At 45.1% G+C, this 20101-nt stretch overlaps 2 protein-coding genes across 6 annotated transcripts in view; both read left to right on the top strand.

The window, feature by feature from the left end:
• Positions 1-838, top strand: part of Morn2 (MORN repeat containing 2) — a 48024-nt gene extending 47186 nt beyond the window's left edge. Inside the window, exon 5 of the transcript XR_008220201.1 lies at positions 729-838. The gene's annotated coding sequence lies outside the window, so the exon portion shown is untranslated. The remainder of the gene's footprint in view (positions 1-728) is intronic.
• Positions 1-20101, top strand: part of Arhgef33 (Rho guanine nucleotide exchange factor 33) — a 101529-nt gene that overhangs the window by 39770 nt on the left and 41658 nt on the right. For all 5 annotated transcript variants that reach the window (XM_052746365.1, XM_052746367.1, XM_052746370.1 and 2 more), the window contains 6 exons: positions 729-838; positions 2722-2771; positions 12453-12617; positions 13284-13405; positions 14755-14909; positions 19007-19066. In XM_052746365.1, coding sequence (XP_052602325.1) covers positions 814-838; positions 2722-2771; positions 12453-12617; positions 13284-13405; positions 14755-14909; positions 19007-19066 — 577 coding nt within the window. In that variant the 5' untranslated portion in view covers positions 729-813. Of the gene's footprint in view, positions 1-728; positions 839-2721; positions 2772-12452; positions 12618-13283; positions 13406-14754; positions 14910-19006; positions 19067-20101 lie in introns of those variants that run through there.

Here is a 20101-nt window from a genome sequence, read left to right on the forward strand (position 1 = left end):
CACAGAGACTTAATATTAATTATAAATTATCAGCTGATAGCTTAGGCTTGTTTTTAGTTAGCTCATATAACTTAAATTAACACATATTTCTTATCTACCCTCTGCCACGTGGCAGTATCTTCTTTCAACACGACAAGTTCATCTCCTGCTTCATCTATGTTTCCTGGCTTCTCCTCAGGCTCCACCCATCTTCTCCCCAGTATTCTCTCTGCCCCCCAAATCCTGCCTAGCCATCGGCCAATCAGCTTTTTATTAACCAATGAGAATGATACATATTTGCAATGTACAGATTGTTCCACAGCAGGGATCCACCTGCCTCTGCCCCCTGAGTGCTGAGATTAAAGGTGTGTGCCACCACACCCACCTAAGTTTTTCTTTTTTAAATAATTTATTTATTTTCATTTTATGTGCATTGGTGTTTTGCCTGCATGTATGTCTGTGTGAGGATGTTGGATCCCCCGGAACTGTAGTTACAGACAGTTGTGAGCTACCATGTGGGTGCTGAGAGTTGAACCTGGGTCCACTGGAAGAGCAGCCAGTGCTCTTAACTGCTGAACCATCTCTCCAGCCCCTGACTTTAAAAGTTAAGGTTTACTCAATTTAGTAATTTATTATTCTTCTGAAATTGTTTAGCTTTAAGCTGTGCTTGGTATTTAAAAGCTAACCCATAAAACTAGTCCAGTATCTTCACGGATTTTACCAGATGTCCTTTATTCTTGAATTGGCAGGTGCAGGGAAGGGGAGGTGGCCTGACCCAGGACGATGATGACGCAATGCTGAAGAGTGAGCTGGAGGAGAGAAGCAACAGGCACCATGGAAAAAACCAAAACAAAGCAAGGTCAGATCTCCAGCTCGCTTTGGAGCTTGGGATTCCAGAAACGCAGGAGTTAATCTGTCTCGCCACCTTTTCCAAATACCGTTTTCCTATTATTATCCCCTTGGAGACCCAGTTAGGCGATAGCTACAAAGTGTCAGATTTAGATGTGAGGTCCTGGTCCTTGGGTCTCAGTCTTAGTTCTTGCCATTTGTTTGGACAGAGTATGAGAAGGTTTGGTAACCCCCAACCATTGGGATTTTACAGGGACAGCCTCTACCGAGTACAAGTCCTAGGCTGAGGTGATGTATTAGTTAGGACCTTACCGTATGGAGGCTAGCTCCTCTAAGGAGGGCTCTCCATACTCGCATGTCTAAGGAGAACAATACGCATACACGCACAGCCAAAGGCTTGCAGGCGCGAGTTTCACGAGAGTTGTTTGCTTCTTGCAATGTGACCTTTGTGCGATGTGACCCTCCACGAGAGTAGCAGCAATGTGGTTGAGCAAAGACCCTGCATCAGTGGCCTCATCTTCGTGGCCAACCCTTGTGGTTCTGAAGGATAGTTTCTAAGCCAACCTGGTTTTCTCCCTAAGTTGTAAGGGATTTTTTTATAGCCTGCTCCATCAACCTCGTGTTTCCCCGTGTCTCCAGACTCCAGTGCTGGCGATACTGTTTTCTTCCTGTCTATAGTCTTCCGGAAACTTTCCACTGACAATTCTTTCCCATAAGTCCATCTGCCTCGTTGGATGTGAGTCCCCCCCACTGACTGTGGCACTGAGATGAGAGCAGAAGTTTGGCAATATGATCATAGAGACACAGGAATAGGAACATTTCATGTTTCTTCCTGAGATCAGCCCGTGACAGCCAGGCGACCACGTGGCTGACTTACTTCCTTTTCCTGTTGCTATTCTATAATACTCTGACCAAAGCAATTTGAGGGAGATGGGTCTTATTTGCTCATAATTCCAGGTGACAGTTGATCGTGGCAGGGAAGTCACAGCAGGAGGTGCCTGAGAGAACAGGTCACTTTACAGCCACACATAAGAGAAGAGAGCAACACAGTAGTGCGTGCCCTCAGCTTGCCCTCTCCATTTTCCTAAAAAATGTTTATTTTTTTAATGTGTCTGAGTGTTTTGCCTGCATGTACGTGTGTGCACCACATGTATGCTTGGTGCCTGCAGAGGGTAGAAGAGAGTGTCGTATCCCCCAGGACTTGAGTCACAGATGGTTGTGAGCAATCATGTGGGTGCTGGGGACCAAACCTGTGTCCTCTGCAAGAGCAGCAAGGGTTCTTAATCACCGTATGACCCCTCCAGCCCCTTGCGCTCTCCATTGCATACAGTCCAGGATGTCCACTCTGTTCAGGGAATGGTCCTGCCCCAAAGTAACTGGAGTCTTTCCCCATGAATTAACTTAACCAAGACAATCCCTCGAGGATATTCTCCGAGGCCACCCCTAATCTAGACAGTCCCTCATAAGTGTGCTCAGAGGTTTGCCTCCAAGGTGAAGAGTTGACAATTAATACCGACCATAACCCTGGCAAAGAGCAGATGTCAGCTCAGACAGACTTTAGTCAGCCCTACGGATATGAGGGAGACACCCCCAGGGCATCTCCGTCTAGCCAGTTAATGACTGACAATCACTGAGTTTGGTAGAGAAACTTCACTTTTGTGGCAAGAACGGGTTTTCGGCTATGATAACTTTGTCAGGTAGGTATAGTTCAGCTGTTAGGGTATAAATACGAGCATCACTGTATTTATTTTTTGTTCCGGAATCATCTGGTTCTTGCCATTCAGGCACAGTTAGAGGATCCTCTCGTGGGTCTATTACCTCCACATATCCAGTAAGAGTAGGAGAGGCACAGAGCGAGTTGTGTCGATTGAATAAATCTCTTTCTTCTTGCAGGAGAGAATGAACATATGCCGGTGAATAGCCCTTCCACACAGATCTACCAGGTAACGACAAACGCCTTATTGTGGAGACTGTCATGAATAGTGGTGACTGTCCTTCACACACGGCGATTTCTAACACTTAGATACTTCCATGTGTATCCTGACATTTGTTCTCTTAACAAGGCCAAGGGACAGGTAGGGCAGAGGCCACTCACTTTGTACCTTTGAGAGAGCTGGTTGGCGGAGGAAAACACATTACCTATACCCTACCTTGGCTCTGCTTTTCTTGCCTACGCCACGGTCACAGTGGTCATCACACCAGCCGACAGGGAAGACACAGGAAGAGCTACCTTTTCTCAGCCAGGTGTGGTGGTGCACACCATAACCCCTAACACGCGGGAACCTAAGACACGAGTTTAACAAGTTCAAGGCTAGCCTAGATTACAGAGTGAGACCTTGTGTGAAAACATTTTTTAAAATATGTTTTTCTTAATTTTTTTCCCCCCAGGGGAACTGAGAATTAAGAGTGTTAGCATTACATACGTTCAAGTATGGTGACAGGGAGAAAAATTAAAACATTTTAAACAATGGCAATAATTAGATTTTTTTGCAAAGCCAATCATGACAAGCTTTCTAGCAGGCTGCCCCAACTCTGCAAATAGAATTTATTTGGCTTCTGTCTTCCAACCAGAAATGGAATTAAAGTTCCGTCCTTAGCAATCATGGATATTTTCACTGCCATATTTTGTCTTGTAAAGTCAGTTTGAGCTTTGTGCTTCTCTCTAGACTTAACACTATTATCTGTTATCAGGGCCTGGCGGGGGGGGGGGGGGGGGGGGGGGCGGGAGGGGGGGAGGCTCTTTTTTTAAAAATTATTATTAATTTAATTATGGTTATTAATGTATGTCTATGTATGTATGCGTGTGGCGTGTGCGGCAGTCAGTTCTCTCTTTCTGCCTTGTGGGTCTCTGATATTGAACTCAAGTTGTTGGGCTTCAGAGGCAAACACCTCCACCTACTGAGCCATCCCACCAGTTCCTTACGTTGGATTTTTAGGCCCTTTCATGCAGGAAGACAAGAGGCCAGGAGAGCAGATAGCTGGGGAAATATTATTTCTATTAGCTAAGTTTAAATGCAGCTAGATCCCAGAAGCATCCTGCAAGAGTTCATTGCTGTGGGCCGAACTAGAGCGAGCCCACAGCAGGAGAGTAAAGCCGTGTTAACTGTGTGCCTCTTTGATCATCAATGAGAGGGAGTAGCAGAAACAGCCTCATGTCAATTTCATTCATATTTGGCGAATGGTTATCTGCAAATCTGCTGCTTAGCCTGCTGGGAAATCAGACAGATGAAACAGACTCTGTTTGAATGTCCACACCTTGAAAATACACCGATGAGTGGCTCATATGAGGCAGGCTTTTGAAAAGGCTACGGTGACGGCATTGATACAATTCAGTAGGGTTATTGACTTGATTTGAGCGGAGTACCAAGGACAAGCCGATCACTGGACAGTGAACTATCAAGAAAGACTATTCCGACAGGGTGGCCAGCTTGAGCAGAGCCTGGGGCGGGGGCAGGTCTCCTCCACGCTGATGTGATGCCTCACTGGTCCAAGGCCTCTAGATGCTCTCCATGCTCACCCGTGTTCTCCTCTGACCCGCCTCTGCCATTGCGCGAGTGTAAATGCCTCTTTAAAGCCAGATATGATTTGAAATCTATTATGGATATGTGGGTCACTCCCTTGATGTTGGCTAAATTTAGCTGCGGAGGGGATGGCCTCATTATCTCACTGTGTCACGAATCCAAGTGCATCCTTTCACACTGGAGTGCTTGGTGCCGGGAAAGAGCGTTTGGTCTCTATGGTCTCTGCTGCGCCTTGATGACCCCATCTTTGTTCTAAAAGAACACTTCCCAAGTCTGTTAATTCCAAGCAACTTTTAGCCAAACGAAGGAGGGGCCAAGGAAGAGGACAGAGGGCAGGGAGGGTAGGTAACTATCACAAAATATGATCTGCATTAGAAGGGACAATAGAACTGAAGGAAAATGTGAAATTTCGATCATTTTCTCCATTTTTTTTTTTTTTTTGCAGATTCCATCCTTTGCAGATGTTATTATATTAACTTGATTTTTAAAAATTTTCAAGCTGGGTGGTGGTGGTGCAGGTGGATCTCTGAGTTTGAGGCCAGCCTGGTCTACAGAGTGAGTTCCAGAACAGCCAGGACTACACAGAGAAACCCTGTCTTGAAAAAAAAAAACTAAAAAAAAAAGAAAGAAAAAAATTTGCAGGACAAGACATCGAGGCACAAGCCTCTAACCCAGGACAGAGTCAGGCAGATCTCTGTAAGTTCAAGGCCAGCTTGGTAAGCAGAGTGAGTTACAGGCTAGCCAGGGTTGCATAGTGAGACCCTATCTCAAAATCTTTTTCCTGTTTCCTAATCCAGAATGGAAACTGCAAAGCAAGGATTTAGTGTGCTTTGCTCTTGGTAGCTCGTATATGACAGTGCTTGTCATATACTACATAGTCAATTGGACAAATGAGTGATGATCTGGAAGATGAACATATTGCTTTAAGCTAAAGGATCTAATGCAGTCATTCAGTGTGGTGGGAGACAGTGTTGGGAAAAAGAAAAATCTTCGTTGTTTGCTCTAATCAAAACAAACCCCAAAGTGTTTCTTAAAAGGTGAAGTAGGAAAAAAAAGAGGTGAATATGGTGGGTGGTGGCACTGGCTTTTAAATGCCAGCATGTAGAAAGCTGGGGAAGGCAAAGGAGAGGGAGGGCCAAGTTCAAGGCCAGCCTGGGTCACACGAGACCTTGTCTCAACCGAACGGACAATCTAGGAAGGAGTGTAGACAGCAGACCTGCAACTCTGTCTCAAAACCAAAACCCAACCCAAACAGACAAGACTCTAGGAGAGACAAAAGATGGGGGGCAGAAAAGAAAATCTCTGCAGTGTGGCCTTGGCCTACAAATATCTTCGTCAATGTACTGTGACACAGGCAGAAGTATGGATGTTGATGGTGTGTGGAAGCAACGAGAGTTAGGGTAATTCTCATCTTTCAAATTTGCCTATTTTTCTCTGGAATGGAAATGTCAGTGGCAGAGGGACAGAGGCACAGCTCCAACCATCTCCCTCAGACTCCTGAAAAGTTCTTTTTGGGGGCCGCTTCAGGCAAAACTGGATCCTTGGTCGCACCGTGGAAAAGAATTTTGGGAAGAGTCAGTGTGGAGCAGAGCTGGAGTTCAGTTAAAGAGACCATGATACAGCTTTTAAGTTCAAGTCCTAGGAGAGAGGTGCTCAGGAAGAAAGTATGACAAACTCCAAAGTATGTGTTTTAGTCAGGGTTTCTATGGCTGTGAAGAGACACCATGACCAAGGCAACTCTTATAAAGGAAGACATTTAATTGGGCTAGTTTACAGTTAAGAGGTTTAGTCCATTATCTTCACGGTGGGTAGCATGCAGGCAGACATGGTGCTGGAGAAGGAGCTGAGAGTTCTACATCCAGATCCTCAGGCAACAGGAAGTGAACTGTGACACACTTCCTCCAACAATGCCACATCTACTCCAACAAAGCCACACCTCCTAATAGTGCCACTCTCCTTAGGGGCCATTTTCTTTCAAATCACCACAGAATGGATGTGGGCTTCTCACACAGCTACTTTTCCTGGTCTTTGCAATGATTACATGTAGGATTTTGGTGAATTTTTTTTTTTTTTTTTTGAGACAGGGTTTCTCTGTGAAATAGTCCTGGCTGTCCTGGAACTCGCTTTGTAGCCCAGGCTGGCCTCGAACTCACAGAGATCCACCTGCCTCTGCCTCCCGGGTGCTGGGATTAAGGCGTGCGCCACCACCGCCTGGCTAGGGTTCTGGTGACTTTTGAAGTCGTTCTCTTCAGAGAGTTGTTAAGGAATTCAAGTGAGATCACAGGGTGTTTCCCGAGGTGCGCCGGATAGGGTGACAATTGGTAAGGAAGAACCTTAGACCACAGCGGCTGAGGAGACGGCTCAGTGGGTAAACCTGACAACCTGACTTTTAGGTCCCCAGAACCCATGTAAAAGCCAGACGCAGCACACATCTGTAATTACAGTGCTCCTATGGGGAGTTGGGAGGAGCGGGTGGGAGAATCGCCTGAGGCTCAGGTTGGCTAGGCTGGCTTTTCCAGGGTGAGAACAATAAGAAAGACTGCCTCAGACACAATAGTGAGGATGGCATCCAAGGTTGTCCCCTGACATGTACCATGAACCCACACACCCCTGGACCCATACACACAAACATATGTGTACACATGCATGCCTTTAAAAAAAGAAAGCTAATAGCTTTGTTTGTGAGATTCCCAGGAGGAGTGAGGCTCCACCCAAGGTCATACACATCCAGGCCTCTTTTATTTATTTATTTTTATTTTATTATAATTTTTTAAACTTTAAAAATTAAACATAATTTTAAATGTTTTATTTACATATATTGTAAAAAAACATTCTTCTCTCATACATTACATCCTGACAGCAGTTTTCCCTCCCTCCACCCTACGGAGTCCCCCCACTATTTCCCCCAGATCCACTCTTCCTCCATTTCCCTTCAGAAAAGAGCAGGCCTCTCAGGGATATCAACCAAACACAGTTTAACACGTTACAGTAAGACTAGGCCCAAACCTTCATATCAGGGCTGGACGAGGCAACCCAGTAGGAGGAAAAGGGTCCCAAGTGCCGGCAAAAGAGTCAGAGACACCCCCAACTCCTACTGTTAGGAGTCCCACAAAACCACCAGGCTACACAACCATAAGGTATATGCAGAGGACCTAGCTCAGACCCGCACAGGCCCTGTGAGCTCCTATGAGCCCTGCATAGTTGATTCGGTGGGCCATGTTCTTTTGGTGTCTTTGACTCCTCTGGCTCCTACAATCCTTCCTCCCTCTCTTCTGTTGGGCTCCCCAAGCCCTGCCTTATGTTTTGGCTGTGGTCTCTGCATCTGCTCCCCCCAGTTGCTGGATGAAGTCTTTCTGATGACGATTGGGCTGGGCACCAATCTATGAGTATAGCAGAGTATTATTAGGAATCATTTCATCAACTTTTTTTTTTTTAACTAGCTGTATTTGGTTCTATCCTGGGTCTCTGGGCTATCTGGCCTCAGGCCCCTTTTATTGTTATGAGTATTATCTCTGTGTCAACAACCTCGCAGCAAACAGTAATGATACTGGAATGCTTGCTTCTCAGTTGACCATAGACTTCAGACAGACTCTGCAATGGGGGCTCCCTCTCCTTTCCACGTCCCTATGGTTTCCTGTCTTCCTATCTTGCCTCAAAGGAAGTTTAAAGAAATAAGGTGTCTGTCCAAAAGACCTTTAATTGAGTAACTATGGGCCAGGTTCATGGTGTTATACCAGCATGTCTGTTACCCCAGCACCTAAGAGACAGAGACAGGAGGATTGCAGCAATTTTAAGACCAACCTGACCTACACAGTGAGTTTCAGGCTAGCCGGAGCTACAATATAAGGCCATATCTCAAACAAACTATGGGGATTAGTCTTGTATGCAGAACTAGGTTTCATTGTCAAAACTGCCACTGGAAGTCATCTGGGATCTGTACAGCCTTGTTATAACAGAAGGTACAACATCAGTACTTTCTGATATTGAGGAAGCTCCCAACATCAGAGCAGTTAGCTCTCCCAGGCCAGCAGCGACTACAGGGGTCAGTAAGAGAAATTTCTACATAGCACGTTCACCTCACCTCAGCAGGCCCTGTGAGAAGGACTTTTCAGTGGCTTCTGTGGGGATGACAGATGAGGGAATAAGGACATTTTCCCCCCTCAGAATTAAACTATTGGCTGCTTAGTTTGTGTTTTAAACATAGCATCCTTTTCTTTTCTTTTCTTTTTTTCAAGAGAGTGTTTCTCTGTGTAGCCCTAGTTGTCCTGGGATTCGCTTTGTAGACCAGGTTGGTCTCGAACTCAGAGATCTGCTTGTCTCTGTATGCTGGGATTAAAGGTGTGCATTACAACACCTGGCTAAACACAGCATCTTTGAAGATCAATAAAGAGAACTAAAATTAGAAGATGGAAGTTGACAGAAAAAACAAAAAACAAAAACAGGTTTCCTTGGCAGTTTGGTTAAAGGCAAAACCAAAACAATTACCTTGGCATCTTTGGCATCATGTGGGACCCCAAAACATTTGGGATCTTGCTCATAATCATTAGGGATTTTAGGAATTTCACATGACTGGTTGAAGTTTCCCAAATCTTGACATTTATGAGTTCATAAAGTACCTAAGACACAGCAAAGCCCCTTGAGTCTGCCTCATAGTAGCTCTCAACCTTGGTAATATGTTGGGAGAGCCGGGCGGTGGTGGTACATGCCTTTAATCCCAGCACTCGGGAGGCAGAGGCAGGTGGATCTCTGTGAGTTCGAGACCAGCCTGGTCTACAAAGTGAGTTCCAGGACAGGCACCAAAACTACACAGAGAAACCCTGTCTCGAAAAACAGAAACAAACAAACAAAATATGTTGGGGAGAAATGGGGAAGGCTATGTAAAATACAAGTTGGAATGCCTGAAAATTTAGTTTGAGGCCCAAGAGATGTTAGGTGGAAAAGAGGATGACCTGTACTAGACTCATCTTACGAAGAGTTAACAAGCCAAGAAAGAAAGAAAGAAGAAAACTGGGAAATGGAAATTTAGAGCAGGAAGTGGGAAGAATTTGGACTTTCCTCCCATTTCTAAGCCTAAGGCGTCCTCCGTAGAACCCTAGACTTTGAAGTTCAAATCTCCCCTAAACCCGCCTCCATCGGCAGGAGGGAGGGATTGCAGTCTCTCTAGGTCAGCTTCATGAAAAAATCAGCGAGATGTGGAACGTGATGAACTGGAGAACAAGGTAGATTGGGTTCTAATCCTTGGGGTGGGGCAGGGGCTGTCAGATAAGAGAGCTGAAGAGAATGCCCTGTTAAGATCTCCTAAGTCCTTTTATTCACAAGGTCAGGTTGGTATGCAAGGCCAGTCTGCCCACAGCTGAAGATGGCTTGAAGAGCCCAGGCATCTCAGGAGTGACTCCTCACCTCCCTCACCTGCCTGTGCTCACAGGGCTTCCCCTCCCTGGCTGGTCTGGGTTGAGAGGCTGCTTATGGGCTGTAAGGCTACTTCACTGGAGCATGTCAGGAGAAAGAGTGCTGGGAGTCCAAAACAGTTACGGATTTCCCAGAATCCCTAGTGGTCATTAGAGAATGTGTTTGAGCCTGGCGGAGGTGGCGCATGCCTTTAATCCCAGCACTTGGGAGGCAGAGGTAGGCAGATCTCTGTGAGTTGGAGACCAGTCTGGTCTACAAATCGAGTTCCAGGAAAGGTGCAAGGCTACACAGAGAAACCCTGTCTCAAAAAACCAAAAAAAGAAAAAAGAAAAAAAAAATGTGTTTGATTTTTAACTTTTAACTGAGAGCAGAGGGTCTACAGTTGAGGAAAAGTCCTTTCGACTTTTCTGTTGACTCTGCTGTTGTCAAGGCTTGTGGGAAAAACCAGCTGTCCACCTGGGGCAGCAGTGACCAGGGTACCTGTGTCCCCTGGATAGCACTTCCCTTTCGTACACTTCTTCCCCGCCCAAGGCAGGAACAGGATCGTCTCCGGGCACTGTAACGGACCCCAGATCGCCTCCTTCCAATTTGAAAATCTGCACAGTTTTTGCTTTGACATCACAAAGATGACTTCTAATTAAAACTGTTTGGAATGCGGGGCTGGTGAGGTAGCTCAGTGGGTAGAGGCGCTTGCTGCCCCAGCCTGAAGACCTGAGTTTGAGATCTCCAACCCATGTAAAGGTGGAAGGAGAGAACCAGCGTTACAGTGTCGTTGTCTGGCTTCCACATGTGTGTACACACTCCCTCCCACACCACGTGTGCACGCACACGTAATCATAACTAGTGAAAATGATTGGAATGGAAAGTAGATCAATGGTGGCATTCCCCTGCCTCCAAGCTCCGGCTGCTTCATAGGCTCTACCTTTTCTCCTCAGAACAATTGCTTTCGGCTCTTCCTATTGCTCCTTATTCCCAGTTCTGGAAGAAACCATTTGGGAAAACAATAGAACCCAAACATCTGTATTTAAGAGATGTGGAACAGGACACTAAGCCATAGTGGGGGGCAGCAGGGCAGGTTGGAATCATTTGGATGAACTGGTTTTGGAAATGTCTAGAAGTATGCACATGTAGAGACATGTGGATTGTCGAGGTGTCTACACTTTACCTTTAGCTCCTTACTTGGTAGATACATAAAAATATTCTTATTTTTAAATCGTGTGTGTATATGTATGTGTGGGCTTGTGTGCATCAGCACAGTGCCAGAGCAGGCCAGAAGAGGGCTTCGAACTCCTGGAGCTGGAGTTACAGGCAGTTGTGAGCTGCTTGCTGAGGGTGCTGGCAGCCAAGCTCTGCTCTGCAGGGGTGGGCAGCAAGTGCTCTTAAGTACTGAGCCATCTCTTCAGACACGATATTTTAAATTCTAGAGTAAGCCTTCTGTATATTTCTGTTTTGAAGAGAGATGTGGACCTAAGAGTTCTATGTTCAATCAGGTCATAAAAAATCAAGACAATGTTATCTTACTATTATCTGAATTTGGTGTCTGTTGAAATGCCTTTTACATTTACCAGCGTCTGCTGGTTAAACACCATGAGAGAGCAATTTTGGATTCAGGGAGGGTCCACACCCTAGCTTTCTCACACAAGGGTGAAGAATGTAGGCGAATTGGCGAACCTCTGGATAGCAGTTTGCTTACCCATAGAGTAATTATAATAATGACAACTATTTCACAGGGCTGTCTTGATTATGAAAAAGTAAATGTAGATGAGGAGCCTCCCAAATACACATTTGGTACAGAGATACTCCAAAAAAACCTACCATTTTCTTTTCAAAGAAATTCTTACTAATATTTATTATTCTTATTTTTTAAAAGACGTATTTTTTTTATTATTTTTGTTGTCTGTGTGTATGTGTGTCTGTGTGATTGTATATATGTACACACATGTGTGAAACTGCCTTTGAAGGTCAGAAGGTGTCGGATCCCCTGGAGTTGGAGTTACAGACAGTTGTGAGCCTCCTGACGTGGCTGCTGGGAACCGAACCCGGGTCCTCTAGAAGAACGTCAAGTGCTCTTAGCCACTGAGCCAGCTCTTCAACCCCATCTTCTTTTTTTCACTTCTTTAGGGAAAAAGAGCTGAATTTCTTTATATTCTGGTGATAATTAGAGAGACTGTGGCACATCGTTTCTCTCACAGAATTTAGGTGCTGGATCAGGACTGTCTTTTCACATACATTTGTTATTTTCCAAGCAAGCCTCATTTTTTAATCTTATTGAGGCAGGCTTTCTCTGTGCAACCCTGTGTGTCCTAGAACTCTGTAGACCAGGCTAGCCTCGAACTCGGAGATCCCCCTGTCTCTGCCTCCCTGGGATTAATGTTGTGTGCCACCACCACCTGATTTAAGTAAGCCTCATTCTTATATCAAGGTCTTTTAAATAATGACAGTGTTCATGAGTACCCGTGAACCAGTGGCTCATTTTGCTGTTACTTGTCAAGCTTCAATGCACACTGCATAGACGACCTTTTCCCTAGACAAACAGGGGCAGAGTCACCTAGAAGATTCCAGAGCTGAGTAGATGAGACATCTGAGGTGTTTCAAGAGCTTTGTTTTCTCAAAGAAAGGAAAAGGTCAAGGGGTCAATGGTACCATTTATAATAACTTACAGTGAGTCGGGTTCACTCTTCCCGAATTATTCAGTTGCAGGCCCTGGCCTCGGAACTGAAAACCGGCTTCACAGAAGCAATGCAGGAGCTGACGCGGATCCAACATGGAGAATATGCTTTGGAAGAGAAGGTTAAGAGCTGCCGATGTTCCATGGAAGAGAAAGTCACCGAGATGAAGAATTCCTTAAACTACTTCAAGGTGGGAGCCTCCTTGATTTCCTGTACCGGAGCAGGGAGTTTGCCTTTTCTTATAGCAGCCCAGGGTAAGAGCTTTCCCTCTGAGCCATCTGTTAGCCATCATGGAGCAGCATCTATCTCATGGTTTTCAGTTTCTGAGCTCTGTGTTAAAATTAGAGGCCACAGTGAAAGCAAACTTCATCTCTTACTCCCCATTCACTCAAAAGTATGCACCAGGTAAAGGCTTATGAGATACTGACGTATGTTCTCTTAGCCCATTGTCTTAGTTAGGATTTCTATTGCTGTGAAGAGATACCATAACCATAGCAACTCTTATAATGGAAAACACTTAATTGGGCTAGCTTAAAGTTCAGAGGTTTAGTGTTTAGTCCATTATCATCATGTTAGGACATGGCAGTATGCAGGCAGATATGGTCCTGGAGAAGGAACTGAGAGTGGAGAAGGAGCTACATCTTGATCCTGCAGCAACAGGAAGAGATCTTGGAAGCGTATATGAGACCTCCAAGCCTGCCTCCACAGTGACACACTTCCTCCAACAAGACCACACCTACTCCAACAAAGCCACACCTCCTAATAGTACCACTCCCTATGAACTTTTGGGGACCAATTACATTCAAACCACTACACCCATGTACCAGTCTAAAATGTAGCAATTCTTACACTGCAGGAAGAGCTGAGCAATGCGATGTCCATGATTCAGGCCATCACTTCCAAACAAGAAGAAATGCAGCAGAAAATCGAGCAGCTTCAACAGGAGAAGCGAAGAGAGTCTCGAAAGGTTAAAGCCAAGTGAGTAGCTTGAAAGTATTTACCCCAGGCAAGCCCACAAGCGACGGCTCTTGCACAGAGGCCCTGAAAAAACTTCCGCCTATTAGCACGGCTATGAGGAGTGGGCTCCTGAGCAGCATAGATCATCAGCCTGTGCCGGAAGAGATGAAGCCATACAAGCTAGTTAATACTGGGGCTGGAGAGATGGCCCAGTGGTCAAGAGTACTGGCTGCTCTTGCAGAAGACTGAGTTTCTGTTCCCAGAATCCACATGGTGGCTCACAACTGCTTGTAACTTCAACTCTGGGGGATCTGACACCTTTTTCTGGCTTCTGCAGGCAAACAGGCGTGTATACACACACACACACACACACACACACACACACACACACACACAGAGTACGCACATTTCTCATGCATCCATAAGACCTTTTGAGCACCAGAGCTTGGGTCTCCAGAACCCACATGAACGTTAGGTGGAGGTGTAAGCTAGCTAGTGAGACTCGTCATATCGGTGAGCTTTGGGTTTGATTGAAAGACCCTGCCTCAATGCAACAAGGTAGAGGGTGATGGAGGACAATTCACAACTTCAAGTCCAGGCCTCCACATGCATGAACATATACCTACATATATGTGCCCAAATGCATGCATGCAGACACACACACACACACACACACACACACACACACACACACACACCTGTGTGCCCTTTCACACAGATGGGAAAAAATGCTTCTGTTTTCTGGTACTTGGGTTTGAATTGTTAAGTGAGTCAGTCCATCATTTCAAGCAAGTACCCAACACTTCAAAGACCCCACTAGGAGCTGGGCATGGTGACCATGCCTTTAATCCTAGCAGTCAGCAGAGGCAGGAGGATCTGTATAGCAAGGGTCCACATAGCAAGCCCCAGACTAGCCAGGGCTGCATAGTGAGACCTGGTGTCAAAAATGAACATCAAAATGAAATCAAAAGGGGGTTGGGGATTTAGCTCAGTGGTAGAGTGCTTGCCTGGCAAGCACAAGGCCCTGGGTTCGGTCCTCAGCTCTAAAAAAAAAAAAAAAAAGACAAAATAACAAAAAATAAAATCAAAGATCCTGGTGATAGGGAAGCCGGTAATAGAAAAATAAGAAAGAAAACATTACAATTAGAAGTGATTTATAGATAGTTGAAGTTGGTGAATTAAGTTGAACCACGTGAACTGTTTGGCTTCAACCATTTATAATTTATAAAAAATATTGTTATGGTTCAACCTGTGTGTGCCTTGGCAACACATTAAAAAAAACCCAATTCTCCAGCATTATTCTGAACTGAGCCTCCCCAGTCTACCATGTATTGAGAATCAAAGCATCCTTCTCTTGTCTCTTCTGCTAGGAAAGCTCAAAAGGAAGAGCATGGCGCACAGGCCGGACCTGCATCTGCGCCTGCGCAAGCGCAAGGAAGCCCCTTCCGCTCCATCAATGTCCCCGAATCTGGTCACCCCAGTGATGACTTCACCAACATTATGCCTTCTCAAACCTATGAAAAAGGTACTGCTCATAAACCACAGGAAATGGCATGAGTTAACCACACTTCTTTCTCCCTGATTCCTAGGGCTTGAGTGAGGTGGGGGGATGGACTCACATCCTCCATCCTCATCAGAGAGAAAACAAAATACGGCCATATTTCCCAGAACTTTCCTGGTATCTAGACTTTGGAAGGCACCAGATGACCTCTGCTTCCTGAGAGACTGCCAATTTTTAAATTTTGTTTTGTGGAAAATACTAATTTGGCTTCCTCTAAGTGTCACTTAGATTAAAAATAATTTAGGGCCATCAATACTGTACCAACCATGAGAGAACAAGATTAAAAAAAAAGTTGCTTTAAAAAGTTATTTATTGGTGATGTATCTCAGTACCCATGTTTCCCTGGAAAAACCAGGCTGGTTCTGTGTGTAGGCCAAAGCAGTCACCAACCACTTCCTGATTGTAAAGACATGAGAAATATGTCGACACAAGATGGCATGCTGGCAGCACCAAAGGAGTTGGCTTTTCAAGGGTTGTGATTCTGGACCTGTGTTCAAATCAGGAAAAATAAAGCAAGACAAACTTTGCTGCATCGTTATGTTCTCAAGAGTGTCCAACAAAGCACCTACATACAGAAACATGAATGTAGAAATTACCATAGTTTGACGCCCTCCCCATTTCTTGCTTTAGTCTTGTATGGAAAGGCCTCAAAAGTTGTATGACGTATACATGCATACAACTGGTGGTAGCTCATACGAAAATTCAGGATGAAAGGATTAAACCCCCAGAAAATGTTGGTTTATCCACTTTTAATGACACAATGGTATGACTGTTGCCTGTTACTCCCAAACTCAGTAGTTTCAAGCTCAGTGGATCAGGGTGCACAGGTGACCTGGGTATCACTCACATGAGGTCTGTCATGAGGTCGGTTGCCATCGAGGTGTTGGCCACAGCTGTTTTCATATGAGGGCTGTACTCAGAGGACATCTTCTTCCAGACGTCCACACATGGTGTGGTAGTCCCCATGATATGGACCTCCCTCTCCAACATGGCACCTGTTATATCCCCCGGGGTATTGGTCTAACCGAATGCTCATGACAAAAGCTGTAGCTTTTTTTAACCTACTCTTGGAAGAAGAAGCTCAGCCTTCCTGCTATATTCTATTCACCAGAAGATAATCACTAAATCCAGCATCACTCACGGGAAGGAATCACAGAATGGGAATACCAAGGGGTAAGAAAAACTGGGGAGACATCTTAAGACTGTTTACCACAAACGGCCAACTATTCTTCTTTTCTTTATTTTTAAAAAGATACTTATATTTAATTATGTCTATGTGTCTGTGTGTGGGGATGTGTCTGTAAGTGCAGCAGAGACATCAGATCCCCCTGGATCTGGAGTTACAGGCAGTTATAAAGCACCCAATGTGAGTGCTGAGAAATGAACACAGGTCTTCTGCAAGAGTAGTATGTGCACTTAACCCCAGAGCCATCTCTCCAGCCCTGCCCTTCATTTTAAAAGATACCTCCTTATGTGTGTCCTCTGATATGGAGCTTCATTCATGTACCTTAGAATTAAAAAGTTTGAAATATCGCTGGGCGGTGGTGGCGCACGCCTTTAATCCCAGCACTCGGGAGGCAGAGCCAGGCAGATCTCTGTGAGTTAGAGGCCAGCCTGGGCTACAAAGCAAGTTCCAGGACAGGCTCCAAAGCTACACAGAGAAACCCTGTCTTGAAAATCCAAAAAATAAAAAAAAAGTTTGAAATGTCATTTAAAAATGAGATAACACTCTTTTTCAGGCTTATTTATTTTCTTTTATGTGTATGAATGTTTACAGGTGTGTGTACCACATGTGTGCCTGGTGCACATGGCGGTCAGAAGCAGGAGATGGATACCCTGGAAATGGAGTTTTGGGGGATTGTGCACCACTGTATGGGTGCTGGGAACTGAACCCTTGCCCCTGCAAAGCAACAGGGCTCTTAACGCCCGAGTCATCTCTCCAGCTCCTGAAAATATCATTTTACAGGAGCATTGTGGACTCTTCTAGCCTAAGAAGCTTTCAAGAAGATTTTTTTCATTAATTACATTAATTGTATTGATTTATTACATTCATGATATTATATCCTGATACTACTGTCTGTTTGTGGGTCAAGAAGATTTTTAAAAATCCAATTATCCTCTCCAACCCCTGCTTCTTCAGATATCTGAAAGCAAACCCCTTTTCTATGCTGGATCAAACCAGGGTCCTGTGCATTTTAGGCACTGTCCCTACCACCCAGTTACATTCCCAGGCCTAGAAGTTAACTTTTTTGAATGATGTAGCTCCGCCATCCATTTCTTCTTTCTTATGTCCCATTTACTCAACATTCCCAATATTGGCACCTACCCGTACAGCTCCACTAAAGTTGTTTCCTTACCTGGTCTTGCTCCATAGAATTTTTTTTAAAAAACTAAGAACCCATTTATCTATTTATTAGGGTGAGTATGTGGGAATCAGATGGCAGCTTTGTGAGAATCGATTCCTTCTTTGCTGGAACTAGAACTCGGATCGTTGGGTTTGGCGACAAGTGTCTTTGCCCACTGAGCCATCCCTCTGGCCCTCCTTCCCCTTCTCCTAGGCTTCTGATACCTTCGATGCCCGCTGTCTCAACATGTTTTCTTCTGTTGGCCAACACTGTACTTCTTTGTTTTCTTCTACTTTCTGCCTACCCATAAATTTCCCTTTTTGGCTTCTTACTGCTATCACAATCAGAGTCTAAGCTTCTCCACACGTTTCCAAGGCCATGCATTAACTATATACACAAAACTCTGCTTTTCTCTTCTCTTTGGTGGTCTCTATTTCTACCTCTATAGTCAAGCTACCCTGATAGTCTTTAGGCCTTGCTGTCCCAGTGTATTCTGGACCTTTACATAAACTCATCCCTCTACTTGTCTCGCCCTGTCTCTTCTTTACTAGTTCATACACATCAGGCTACTTCTTCCCTCAGTGGTCCAATCGGAGATACAAACAGTGGTGAAGTAGGAAAGGGTCTTATTTCAGTGTGGCCCCGAAGATGGGTTATCATCCGAAGCCTTGCTTTCTTAGAACCACACTAGCTCTAGGACAATATGGAAGAAGAGCACAAGAGGAAGGCTGGGGGGCACCACAGTAGCCAAGCAGTCTTGGGTCAAATTGTATTCTGGCTCCGAGAGTCTTGCTGGAGCTAAAGAGATGATGGACTGCGTGGCTTCTTGTTTCTGGTACTTTCGATAAGCTAGGAAGGCAAAGTGACTTAGAGAAAGAAAGCCTAGAGGAGAAAAATAGTTAGTTGGGGTACTCACTAGACAGCCCCTTCAGGTTTATGGCAATGACGGGGGACTTTTAGGGGCCACTCCAATGGTCTGGAATGGGATGTTGTAAAAGCTGGTAGTTGATTGTCTGTTGATGTTGATGTCCCCATAAGTCTAGAAAATGCCTGACTCTTATCTTGACGCCCTCTGCCTCGAAGGGGGGACAAGCAGAGCTAGGTAGGTAAATTTTGGACTAAAAAACTAACCATGTATTGTGAGTCTGCCTGGCTCTGCCTCCTGAGTGCTGGGATTAAAGGCGTGAGCCACCACTGCCCAGAGGTATTGTGAGTTTTAAACAGGCATTCTGTAAATGATCACGTGCTGTTTAACCCTATCACGGTTAGACAGCAAATTGGCTCTTACAGTGTGCTGGGTACCACTCGAAGAACTTTGTGTATTAACCTATTGGATGCTTACGGTAGTGGCTTGAGTTGGTATCACTTGTGGGCATCTTTAACAGTTGGGTAACTAGCGTTGGCCTCACTGTACTGCATTACCCCCTACTCTGTCTCTCTCATCTCTCATGGAACTATAAAATCTGTGAGTCTGTCTTTTTTTTTGGTTTTTCGAGACAGAGTTTCTCTGTGTAGCTTTGCGCCTTTCCTGGATCTTGCTCTGTAGACCAGGCTGGCCTCGAACTCACAAAGATCCGCCTGCCTCTTGCCTCCTGAGTGCTGGGATTAAAGGTATGCGCCACCACCGCCCGGCTGAGTCTGTCTCTTTTCTGAGTTGTGGGTGCCTAATCCATGTTGGTAGAACGGATGCTGAGTAAAACTTTCCTTTCTCTGCAGCCCAGGAGTCCAGATCTGTTCATGTAGGAGATGGCAATGTGAAGGGAATGATGGGTCCTGGTAAGTGGTTCTTCTTGGCTTAAGTTTTTATTATCATATTCCTGTATAATTCCATGTGTGTGTACACATGCTACTGCACAGGTATGGAGGTCAGAGGACAACTGTGTGGAGTCATTCTCTCATGTAGGGTTTCTAGGAATTGAACTCAGGTTGTTGGGCTTGCAAGGCGAGCCTTTCACCTGCCGAGCCAATTAACCGGTCCAGGCACCTTTCCTGCTCTACTGGACCGTCCTGAGCCAAGGAGGAAAGGACTCTGACAAATGCCTGACAAAAACCACTGAAGGGAGATAAGGTTTATTTTAGCTCCCAGTTTCCAAGGTTTCAATCCAAGGTCAGCTCACCGTGTTGCTACCGATATTAGATGAACAGAACAAACAGCATGATGGGAAGCCTGTGGCTTAAGGCATTGCTCACTTCATGGCACCCAGGAAGCAGAGGGAATAATAGGAAGGAACGGGGACAAGGTACACATTACAAGGGCATGTCCCCAGTGATCAGTTTCTCCCAGATACGCCCTGCCTTTCATGGTTTTATCACCTCCCAATAGTCTAGAAATGGAATCCATTGTTGGGTTAGTCTACTAGGGAGGTAGAGCCCTCCTTACCCAGTCACTTCCCTGAAGCCCCGACTCTGGCCACTGCTTGCATCAAGGACCACACCTTCAACCCATGACCTTCTGTGTGGACACTTCACATCCAAATCATAGCATTGTTTTCATTTACATTCCTATACATGTGGTGGAGTAGTGACTCATTTAAATCATGGAGAGGGAAGAGCTGGTAAAATTTAAGAACAAATCAGTATTCTTAATTCTTTCCTGTTCCACTTACTAATAAGCTAACGTTTGCTCAAGCGTCACAGGGGAATACCCCACGACACCAATTTTTCTTACATCACATACTTTGTACTTCAATCCAAAATTTACTTCGTTGATAATTCACCAGAACTTACGCATTGTTTTATCTTCCCTCCATTCTTTCCTTTTCCCGTTTCTTCCAGCTTAGCATCCGTAGGATAAAGGGACTAAATAGCAAA

This window comes from Peromyscus californicus, unplaced genomic scaffold, assembly GCF_007827085.1.
Source record: "Peromyscus californicus insignis strain IS unplaced genomic scaffold, ASM782708v3 Scaffold_1__1_contigs__length_55948999, whole genome shotgun sequence".
Taxonomy (NCBI): Eukaryota; Metazoa; Chordata; class Mammalia; order Rodentia; family Cricetidae; genus Peromyscus; species Peromyscus californicus.